The 12,570-nt window shown below is 38.1% G+C and overlaps 1 protein-coding gene across 5 annotated transcripts in view; it reads right to left on the reverse strand.

Annotated features, from left to right (window-relative positions):
* The window catches only part of LOC149228306 (tRNA nucleotidyltransferase cca2-like), a 315,926-nt gene that overhangs the window by 129,921 nt on the left and 173,435 nt on the right, over positions 1–12,570 (reverse strand). For all 5 annotated transcript variants that reach the window (XR_016247860.1, XM_089378148.1, XM_089378147.1 and 2 more), the window contains exons 10-12: positions 7,809–7,892; positions 6,965–7,027; positions 6,564–6,711 (exon numbers count right to left, since the gene is read on the reverse strand). Coding sequence is in view for 4 of the 5 variants with exons in the window: in XM_089378148.1 (XP_089234274.1) it covers positions 6,564–6,711; positions 6,965–7,027; positions 7,809–7,892 (295 nt within the window). In the remaining variant the exon portion in view is untranslated. The remainder of the gene's footprint in view (positions 1–6,563; positions 6,712–6,964; positions 7,028–7,808; positions 7,893–12,570) is intronic.

Below are 12,570 nucleotides of genomic sequence, written 5' to 3' on the forward strand. Positions count from 1 at the left end.
AATATGGTGTATGTTACTAACTTGTGGATGTGGTTGATGAAGATTATAATTTCTAGATGATTTATGTTATATGGTACAATCTATGTTTTTATGCTTTTTATATCTAATTCATCATATAAAAATATATATTACATGAAAATATATAAAAATATATATTATATGAAAATTCGCTCCTAATTCACTCCCTAATGGGGAGCTTTAGAAAATGTCACTCCCCACTCCCACTCCCTACTTTCATTCCCACTCCCAAGTGACGTTGAGGGAAACAACCCTTAGTTTCCCTCCAAACCACCTCAAAAGCCGCCAAAAAGTCACCCAGTGGGTTTGCGGCCAACATGGAAATGAACCGGTTGGTTTATGACGTTCCATCATAACTGACTAGTTAGGCCTGGTTTTTGTGAAAAAAAAAAAGCGAAAAGGCCCCTCTGATCAGGTTTTTTGCCCAATCCGACTGTTTGGCTAGTGAACCAGCCCGTTTGACCGGTTTCCGGTTCAAACCAACCTGTTTTTAATACTACGTTTGGACTATGTATCTCTCTGTTGAACATTTGATGACAATCTAATAGAAGATTACTTTGGAAAGGGTTTTCCCCCTTCTGAGGTTTTTCCCTGGTCTTTGACCAAATCTCTGTGTCTCTATTGTTCTTGGTTGTCTTTTATTGTGCATTTGGTTTACTGTTCTATCTACAATTGCTTACTGATATTAGATGATCGAAAATATACTTGATAATTGATTGCTATTAGAAGAACAAGTGTTATAAGTGATTATTGCAGCATAGAACATTGAAAAAAATTAACAGACAAAAGAAATTGTGATTTAGCACTCTACTCAAAGGTATAAATGAAGGTCAAGGGAGGTTAAGATACTACCACTCACATTCTGCATACAGGAAAGAATTCTGAAGTTTTTCACAAAAGCATGAGATGAGTTCAAGAACTGTGCTATTACAAGACTATGTCAATCACAATACAAGAAATACTATATCTACCATGCTATGAAGGAATCACTCAAAATGAAGTATAAGTTAACAATTTTTATGCTCCATTTGTTGACTTCTGAAGTAAGAAAATTCGGGTCCGCAATATTTGTGGTGGAAGGCATCAAGTCCAAGTGAAGTTGAACCTACTCGAATCACAGATATTTGATTGAGGCCAAGATCTATGACAACATTATGCTACAATGTCAAGGCCTATATGAACCCTTTTAAAAGACATAAAACGATTTGAAGACACTATGGTAAAAGTAGAAGTCATTGGGGATCTAAGTTTGTAATGGCATTCAAATGTTGAGCCTCTAATTGAAGTTGTCCGAGATTCCTCCTATTATCCAAAGACTAAAGTTATATAAAGATACAACTAGGACCATAACTCTTTCAAGAAGTTCGAGCTTTTGTAGTTGATTTCTGACAAAAGGACTGTAAGGTTGAAATAGATATGTATAATCCTTTGTTTTTCATACCTCATAAAGCTAAGCATAGATCTATATTTCTCTTTCAATATTGAACTCAAAGGACTGTAATCTTAGAAGTTTATGTCAATCACTTTGCATGTAATGCTAAATCTCTAAGATATGAAGAGATCACATTTAGGAAATATCATGAAGTGTAAGCTAACATATTGTATAAGAAGTCGTGTCCTCTCTTGAGGACAAAGACATAATCAATATGTTAGGTGTTGCTCTCATAAGCATTCAGATCCTTTCCTTGCATATGGAGACTAAGTTTTGTGATCAAGACATCAATGAACTCCATCTCGTGTATAGAAGGCCTGTCAATTGCATTTCTAGAGTTTGTAACTAACACATTAGTATATATGTAGAACTTGCAATTTGAAAGTTGAAAGGTCTTGAAGACTTCGGATATTGAAGCATCTAGGGTTGTAAACCCTAGCAAAAGTCTGAACTTAGAAAACTCTAGGACTAATCGTTTTTTGTTGAAGGAAGAAGACCTAGCTCTTGAGAATGACAAAATTGGCATCATGTTGATATGAGAACAAAGATGATTACAAGGAATTCATAAATTAGGAGGGAGTTGACTTTTCTCAGAAAGATAAGTATTCTATAAACCCTCCTCTTTGATTACTATTGTTGTTGTTCTCTTGTCTATATATACTTTGCTTAATTGTATTTGTTCGCTCATGGCCTCCTAGTGAGGATTGCAAGTCAATGGCAAAGGGTTGCCTAGACTTTGGCAGCAAGAGATAAGTAATGAAAGAATTTAGCTAAGAACAAGGCCTTTCTTGAATTATGGAAGAATGTGAATGCAGAAAGAGAGATCAGTTTGAAGTATGCATTAGAGAAGTCAAAAATCTAGCATGCACCAAATAGCAACATGGAAGCAAGAAGGTTCTCCCAGTAAGAGGGAGAGGATCATGTTAAGACGATTGCCTCAATTAGAAGAATTACCCCAAGATTTTGAAAAGGAGCCTCATGATTAAAGAAGACCTCATACTTTGGGAAAGAAGGGCTCATAAGTCAAAGGAAGAAATATTGATGTCAAAGGGGGCTGGAAGCAGAATTTGACATGAAGAATTTTGGATTGATACACTACAACTTGGGACTTGAGCAGAATTTTGTTGCACTGCAGAGACGGAAAATATGGCAGCTATGAAGCAATTTGGCTCTGTAAATGTTTGATGGACTATTTGATGTTGTGCTGGATTTGACACTAATACATTGTAATAACATGTATAAAGATTGGCAGATAACTTGTTTTTCATAGATGATTGAAGTGCTTTATGATTTAAGAGTATGTAGCAGATAGGAGCCGAGAAGCTATAACAGATCTTCGCAAATGAACAGGTAGCTAATGTAAGGGAAGTATGAGTACTTCTGAGACAAGCTTGGGCTTGTGGATATCTCCTCCCTGTTTGAGAGGGAGTGAGGACAGGCACCCTGTTCTCCATGTGTCATGTACTATGGCCATGACTTACAGCCGTAAGTCTAGTACATGAAACAAATAGGGAGAATGGTGGATTCGATAAGCATCAAGGACTGACATTCATGAGATTTGTACTGTGACCAAGACTAACAACCGTAAGTCAAGAACATTGATCTAATATAAGAATGGTCTGGAGGACCAACATTTCCTTGTGTCAAGTATTGTGACAATGGATTAGGAAATGGTCATGTGAGGACATACTTTGGTGAACCTAGGTGGAGTATGTTCCTCGGAGAGGCAGTGTGGTGTCCTATTGAATGCCTCCCAACATTGTGCTCTGATCTAGTGGAGAGATAGAGCTTACTTGTCAAGGCCTTGGTATTTTGACAATGTTGGTTATGATGATGTTATCATCATTGATGCTTATCAATCTGAATCCTTTCTTATAGAAGTCTTCAACTTGAGAATATCCTGATGAGTCATTATGAATACCTCCCTAGTTAAGAGGGAGTGTTGAAAATGTAACTAAGGTCGGTCTTCATAATTATCATTGTACCTTAAGGAAAAACAAAAGAAAAGAAATATTATTATTTTCTAGCATGTTCTTCATGCTTTGTTTTGGTCGAAAGAAAAATGTAAAAGGGCATGTTTTTTGTGACCTTTTTTTTTGTTTGTCAAGTTGTCTATGATCCTCCGGGCTTGACCTCTGGCTTGAGGAGCCGTGACCCAAGGGCATCTAATCCGTCAAAGTCACCCAAGGATCGCACCCAGCCTAGGCCACACCAGCCCTAAGCTAACTGGATTTTGTAACATATCTCCTCCCCCTAGCACAGGGCACAATCACCCCCCATAAGGTTTGATCCTAGGTCGCCTTGCTAACAAGGCCCATCCTTAACTGTTTGTGCTAGTGAGACTTGACATGTCTTTCATGACCCTTGTAAAAGAAGCAAATTTGAATTTTTTAAAAGCATCATTTGTCCCTCCAATTTGCCATGCTGCCCCTCCAGAAGATAAGTCGGCCTACCCAAAGGACGTGTCCCTTCGCATGAACAAACAAGTATATATTGGCATTTATTCTCCACCTTTTGGCAACCAATTCGAACTTCATCTGTGGAAGAAGCTTCGGATATCTGTGACACATTTCTCTGAGGTGTACAAGCTCCTTGAGGCATCATTTTCTCTGTGACAGTTCAGCTTCCTGTGGCACTTTTTCTGTGATGATATGAACCTTCTATGGCACCTTCTCTTTGATGATACGAGCTTCCTGTGAACTACTTATGGCACTACATCTCTGTGTATTGTGAGCTATACTCCTGTGAACTGAAGTTGATTTGAGGACAGACAAATGGCATCTCGTGAACAGTGTTGTGGAGAGTTGGAGGGCTGACTTGGCACTTGGATTACTGGTTAGTTTGACTTGGATTTCTCTTGTTGACTAAGATTCTATAAGGAAAGGATTGATGGGTTTTCCCCTTGTGGGTTTTGCCCTGGCCTCTAGCCTAATCTCTGGTGTCTCTTGTCTTTTGTACTGTATAATTGCTTGATGACCTAATCAATGAAGTAAATACTAAATGGAAAACATATATATATAGTCACAAGTAATTATCATAATCCAAAATTCTGGTTTCCAAACGAATTTCAACAACGATGCCACAAGAGAACTTCAGATCTTCGTATTTTGAACAAATTTCCACACTTCTACCAATCGACCTATCGCAGAGACCAGATGCATTAGAACTCCCGAATGGTGCTCAAAAACCAAATTTTCGTTTGATCTTCAAATTATATCAATATGTCTTTGCCAGTAATATTATCAGAGAAATAATATACCATGAACCTTCTTCAGACTCGCCCTTATTCTCACATATAGGCGTGACTGCTCCTGGCCTGCGCATTTCAGAGATATTTGCTAGTGATAAGCATTTTTTTTATGTGTTATGGAGAGATCCAAACCCTCCTATGTATATTAGATGAAGGGGCTTCAAGGGAGGGCTGACATACCCAACAAATCTTGAGGCCGACTTGCCATTGACTTTCCTGCCAGAAAATTCGGAGGATAACCATTGATCTTTTTGTTATGCATTTACATAGTGCTTTGATGGTTTATTAAACATATATTTCCCATATTAAAATTTGTGTACAGCCATGACCAAATCATTATAATTCATACAGGGGCCGACTAAATTCAAAAATATTTTTCAACCAAGGCCAACATGACCACCATTCTTGACCTTTTTATGCTTGGCTGACTTTGGGGACTTTGACCATTATCTTCAGAAGGGCATATCTCTTTTACCGAGATGACCCACGAAGTGTGCCACCTGTCGTTAGAATCAGCACGACGAGGGCTATCAGATGAAGATGGTCTTGTCAGTGAAAACATTGATCTGTAAATCCAAATCCCTCATCCAATGTGGGGCATTATGGTCAAACCGCAGGAGCTCCTTACAGGGTTTCTTGATCAGTGGAGCTTCCAATCAATGCAATGATAGACGAATATTAAGAGCGTTCAAAGACAATATTGGCATCAATGACGACACCATTCAACATTATGATCATAAGGTGATTTGAGGATGAATGAATGTCCATTGGAAGAAATTATGGTCCTGTGGTCTGATGCATTAGAATCTCAAGATTAATGGTTCATTCCTAGACCTAAAGCTATCTTGTACACCCCAAGGATTCGAGAAATTGGCATAGCTGAAGGGAATTGATACCTTGGCGATTTGTATGACCATGAATTGTAATGCAAGCAATTTTATATGCTAGTGGTTAAGTGAGAAACCAAATCCTATGAAGGAATACTTATAAAGTGCAAAATAGACACTGGATTTCCAGAAGGCATTCTCACCTAGAGGCTTGAATTCTTACCAGTCTACTTTAGGGGGTAATACAATTGATCAGTTTACTACTAGCCTCTGCCTACTGGTTTGGTGAGGGGTACAGGCCAGAACAGTGGTAACTGTTGCTGGGCATTGAGAATTGTACTTTGTTGCCACTAGAGGTTTGGCTATTAGCATGCATAAGCTCTCTGGTTTGCTCCTGAAGGCTGGGAAGGAATGCTGTCCTCTTGTATTACTTCAATTGATTTATCTACCTATGTGCTTTAAGAAATCGCAATTTGTTTATGATATTGATATAATAAAACTTTTGTTGAGCATTTGTTCTACAGGGCAGGTCATTGTTGGTGAAACACAAAAATAATTACATTCACATTATTAGATTGCATTTAGCCTTGTTGCCTTTAGATATTTTACCACCTGTTATTCATATTGCCTATAATCCTCTAAAGTTATTCAACAGTTTAGTTTTGCAGAATATTGCAGGTGAGCCAAATGGTCATTTGAAGTCTTTGTGCATCACTTTCTCCTACTACTACACAAATAAATCCAATGAAAATGAATGTTACAAACAAATTCAAATGTGAAAGACCTAAGCAACAAAAATCCGAAAACACAAGGAACAAAAACAGAAAACTGCACAGCGCAGAGGACTTCACAAGCAGTACACTATTAAATGTTCAAGCTAAAACGAACATAAAGCATTTCACTATAAGCAAAATATGCCTTCTCCCTATTAAAAAAAGTACGGCGAAATACAAGCAATAGCACTTTGATATAAATGCAAGTGTGAAATCTCACATTATGTCAACTTCGAAGCAAACCATATCCAAAATTATAATACCTGCCTGTATCCGTTGCTTTGACTTTAAGGAGACATCCCAATCTTCCATCTCATCTGTGCAATTTTTGTGGGAAATCGTACCTTCACCTGAGATTAATAAATCAACCAGGATAGAGAATTCCTCAGCAGCATTGTGTAAGCTCATTACCTAACAAACAACAGCAGTCATTAACTTGAATCCAAGTTCAAAAGTACAGCAAAAATGTTTCAACCCTAGTAGAGATAATTGGTCTATAAAAATTTATAAACGTGAATACACGTGGCACAACACTGTCAAATCAGCACCAACTATCCAGTGACTCTTCGTGATCATTCAAACAAAACATTCTGAAATCATCACTTTCGGCAAAAAAGTAATCTAAAGACACAAGACAGTTATAAACGTAATTTCTTGAGCTAACCTTTTCTGCATCATCAGCCTTCAGCTTTAGAGAATCTCTGATGATTGCATTTGCTACAGGAACCTAGAAATGAAATAACAAGGTTATGAGCATACACAATCAAAAACATGAGGCGGTGCTTTATCGAAGAGTTACCAAAATACTTTTCAAGTTTAAGAATAATTTCTACTGAAGTGAAAACCAAGGAAAACAAAGCATCATCCAATTGATAAAGTAAGATAATGCACCAATATCAAAGCCTACTGTGGCTCATGTTGAGAGGCAATAAACATTGCTAAAAATTTAATACAAGGGAACACCAAATCGAGGATTCTTTCTAAAACATGCAATTTAGGAAATGCATATGACAAAGTACGGATTGTTTTTTGAAAATATTCAATAAAAGGCCCAGAACAACTGAGACACCCCAAAATGACAAAGTGAAAGACTGAAACAATACACAAAAGCAAACAACAGCCTAATATTATGGAAGTTTGACATAAAAGTGGCCAAATGCCTTACCCACACACCCTGTTAACAATAAAACAAAAGAAAATAGATCTATGGCAGAAACAACGTGTGTTTTCAAAAGCATCAGAAATTACAGTCCCATGCCAAATTCCATTATCCGTTTTTCTGCACACCATTCAGCATTCACATAGCTTTAATGCATGGAACAATAGCCACACTTTGGAGAAAGTAACCAAAAGTAGAAAGATTAATTTCTCTACTTCTTTATTCACATCAAATCTTTTCTTAGCATTTATCTCTATCGCTGACTCAAATGCACTTGCTGCATGAAGGAATATATTCTGAAATAAAAGGAGAAATATGAATCATATGAATTGAGACAAAACTAGCATACCAATTTTCCTTTGCGATCTGCATAACTTGCTTTCCTTAAGGGCAAGAATAATGCACCATATGAACACAATCTTCTATGATCCTTCTGCAGTAAAAAGAAACAGTGTGATTAAATTCTATGGAGACAAATCTCGAACAGGTCAAGGCAAAGTTATTCGCAATTTCATTTAAAAGCAAACTCAAAAATTCTTCAGGATGAAATCAATGAAAAGTCATCACATGTTGCAGTAGGATTAATACACTTTTAAATTCAAACATTCAAAATAAAACCCTCGTTTGAGTAGCTCGAAAGTTTATCATAGATTTTCATCAAACCTTGGACATCTGAGACATGGTTTTCATATTGCAACACTTTCAAAACATGACTCACAAGAAAGAAATAAGTACTTCAAGAAAACTTATAAATCTAAGTCTAGAATATCAACATTGTAGTAATAACAAGCACTTGCAATGATAACTTCAAAACTGATATTTATAAATTTACTGCTTATTAGAATGGGTCCTTCTATTCCTGTTGTATGAGTCACTCCTTTAGACCTGAGTCATATGACACGAGGACTCAAGAATTGGCACTAGGAGGACATGGAAATACAAGTGTCTGATACAGGACAAGTCAACCCCAAACATGGGACACGGAAGACAAATTATATATATAATTTGTCCTCCATCTCCTATATTTGGGGTAGGATCCAAGGCTGCTTGGGAGCAGGAGCGGGAAGCGGGAGCGGGAGAAGGAGTAGGAGTGGGAACAGAAAGCGGGAATCGGGGAAGCGACATTTTCAAAAGGTCCCGGGTTGGGAGCAATTTTGGGAGCGAATTTTATATAATGTATATTTTTATATATGATGCATATATGTCAACAAAAGCATGTAGAATGATGAATTTGTGATAAAAAACATAAAAAGATGGATTAAAGCATATAACATCATTCATCTAGTAGTTATAATCTTCATCAATCACAGGTCCACAAATTACAAGTTCTCCATTATATAGCATTTAAGGGTGCACATAGACAAAATAGCATTGAGTGCAATCCATCTCTGAACCGAAAATAGTAAATACGTCAACAAATAGGCTTTAGATGGCCTCTAGTATCCAAAAAATCATGCTACAACAAATGCCTACATATCATCAAAATCATTGCCTATATTGGGATCTTTGTCATTAATATCACCCTCTAAGCATTAACATAAGATAGAAAAAACGTAGCATGTCGAGTCAAGATTTTGTTTGAGTGATGGGTGCATTTTTAGTAGGGTCATGATAGAGGAGTTCGACAACAAATGTCACTAACATCAAGGTACAAAGCAGGCTTGGTGCTCTTCATTAAATATGAGTTCCATACCCTAGTACATGACAAAATCCAATGGAAACATTGCAATTCCCCCAATCCTAAAATCATGATAAACTGCAATCAAAAATTCTACTTTGTCCATATGAAATCCATAAAGTGGAAACCACTCTAACATTCTGAGTCATTTCATGGTAATGTTAAAAATTTAAGTAAAAAGATGAAAATGAAAGATAAAAGAGAATGTCACTTTTACTTTAGGAATTTAACATTACCATGAATTTCATATCAATACTTGGGCCATAGGCTTGAATATTAGGTTGCTCCACTCAAAAATTCTTGTTCCTTTGAAAAAAATCGTGCTTGGAACGTATTTGCGAAATATTTTGCGAAGAAAGCTAGGGAGCATTTTTTTTTTTTGCGGGAGCGCACTCCCAAACTGGAGCGAATTAAGAGCGCGCTCCCGGGGTTACTCCTAATGTGCTCCCGCTCAGAGCGCACTTTGAGGGGGAGGGGGGGTTCGCTCCCCCACAACCTTGGTAGGATCCACCACCATTGTCATTGTTACCCACTAAAATGGGTAAATCCATAGGAGAAAAAAATTTCTCTTATCTTGGATAGCCAGCCAGCTAGTCTTCCCCACCACCTACACCAGTCATACACTTCTCACCATCCGGCATTCCTCTTGAATGAAGGTGAGCTACTAGTCAAGAGGTACTCAATGTTTTGGGCATTTTAACATGGATAAAGGGAAGATTTGGATGATTGATCAATATTGACTGTAAATTTGTTCTCCTCACCTTACCAAGGGGGTTAATCATTAGCCCTAGTACAGTGGGACCTCGACTAAGCCCTTAGCATTATAGGAGGGGCACTACTTGGGAAATTTGGATTGAAGTAGTGTGTCCATTACACTTACCCATACTAAATATTTTCCTTGTCACATCATCTCCTTTGATGTCATCTCCATCCTTCGAGTTAATCGTCTTTGGCTCATTGGGATTTGGCACTCACATAGCCACAAAGATGCGTCGGGATGGATAACATTGCCTTGGAGGTTGATGCAGCTAAAAGAAAGAAAAAACATAAGATGGCCACAATGAAAGAAAAAAAAAGTTAAAATACAAAAGATGGTCGAGACATAAGTTACCGTGTTGACAAGAGCCTAGCATGAGCTCTACCCTCCTCATTAGCCATCACCCAATTGCTAAGCACTTGAATGCTCCATCTCATCAAAAGGAACCCTTGTATGCCCCAACCCTAATGAGTAAGAAACTACCTCATCATAAGGGGTAAAACAAATGCTACAACAAAAAAAACAAGCTTTGATCATTCAGTTATGCACCAATTAAAAAGCATTATCTAAAGGTAAAAGGCACACCAGAGGGGTGGAAAAAGCAAGTCAATAGGGGTAACTCGTGCCTCCAAGATTACGCCTTCCATTACATCTATACACTCAAGATGTTGACTCTCATTAGCTCATCCCTTGACCATGGACTTCACCATGAACTCCTTCCCCTCCATTGCCACCTATTCTCATTCACACTTATGGATTGAAGGGTTGACCTTGGAAATGCCACCTCCCCTTGGGGGCTAGAAACACCTAATAGGGTTGGCTACTTAGGCACCTGACAAAAGAAGGGAACACCTTTACGAGACTTGGTCTAGTTAGATATTTGAGGTGGTCCCTATTTGAAGTATTAATATGCCCTTAACACTAAGTATGGTCCACTTAGATGCATTTATTGTCTTAGTTTCTAATGAATGGTTGCTTTCAATTGAGTTTGAGATGTTTTTGTCAGGTTGCCCAAAGCAGCTAAGGCCTTGAGGGCACCCTACTTCACATGATGCATAGGCCACACTACACAACCGAAGAGCATGATGATCTGGCAGATGTAGTGTTACCCCTATTCAGAAGAGCATTGGGCACTTTGATGATCTTAGCAATTGATGAATACCCAAAACCACCCCCAAATGCCAAAACGTTGAGCATCTCTTGCTTGGCATGGAGGATTCTTGATGATGTACCAGTGGACCCAGTGCACCCCTAGGATGGCCTTGACACTACTTGATGGGCATGCCTTGATCCACAGCCTAGATGAGAATGGTTATCCACCAGGATCACTAAGGAAGGCTTGTTACACCTGATGGAGCCCCAATGCTAGAGAGAGCACACTGCATTGTTTACTTCGCACCCATAGAGATGACGCAAGGCACCCACAGCTGGCTTTTGGACACATGCAAATGCTTTCAAGCTTGATCTAAGGACCTTAACTCAAATTAAGGATGATCATGATGCTTAGAGAACTTTGTATCCCTTCCAATGTGTTTTTCGTGCATTTTAAGCCCTAAAAGGGCATGATGTCATCCTTTTAGAGGCTTACAACTCACATGTGTGGCATATTTTGTTGTTGAGCTAGTGGGTTGGCTTGTAACCTAATTTTACTTTATTTCTACTCAAAATCAAACTTGTTTTAGGAGCCTTTAGTCAATTATTAGAGGTGATATACCTCATATAAATTGAGGATCACCTCTTTCATTTGTTCATCACCACACTTGTGGATTTTAGCCTCTTTAGGAGAGCTAGACTTGCTTTGTTGTACTTTGCTACTAGTGGAGATGTGATCTTATGTGGATTTTGGCTATTGGAGACTAGTTTTGTTGTGAAGACATCATTTTGGAATTGAAAGAAGGCATTGTCTTAGATAAATCGTGAGTATTTTGTTGCAAATCTTTTATGGTTTCGCATGTAATGGAATATTGCTAGGGTTTCTATTGTTCCTTGTCTAAATGCATATGTTTATTTGAAATTCTTGGTAATTATTGGATGCTAAATCTTTTATCCTTGAACTCACTAGAAAGCCTCCTAGAGATCATTTATCTAGTGAAATTTTCACCTCATAAAATGACAGCTAGGGTTAGAAAGTGAAAAGTAGTGTTTCCCCCATTACTCCCTTCAACGATCTAATATTTCCATGGTTAAAGTTCCTAAGACTCCATCACCCAACTAGGGAAAAGGCACTAGCATCCCTCTTGATGATCAAAATCTTAAAAATTCATCCTTTACCTCTCCTCCTTATCGTTTCAGCCCTTCAAGGCAAACCGCTATGGCTAGGGTAGGGCTGAATTCAACTGGGGCTTGCCTCAAGTCAACGTTGGAGCTAATTTGGCTTGACTCGACCTTTTTTTACCTTGCTAACTCAAAACCTAGCAAATTGCTTAATTAGGGTTAATGTCACCAACCCTAGGCAAGTTAGGCCTCTTAAAACCTTCATTCAAGAAAAAGGCTTCAACTTGGGCCTAAGGTTTTTCATTCCATTTGTTCATTATATCTTCCAAAGCAAACATTTTCCTTGCACTTGTATGCCTGGATGTAATATTGTTGAATCACATCTTGAAACCCTAGGCTTCAAGTGTTGTTTCCTAGGCTTCTTCATAGGTACACTACTCTTCCACACAAAGAATTGTACCT

This window comes from Pinus tabuliformis, chromosome J (genome assembly GCF_031772625.1).
Source record: "Pinus tabuliformis cultivar Carrire ecotype Pingquan chromosome J, CPIR1, whole genome shotgun sequence".
NCBI classification, from domain to species: Eukaryota; Viridiplantae; Streptophyta; class Pinopsida; order Pinales; family Pinaceae; genus Pinus; species Pinus tabuliformis.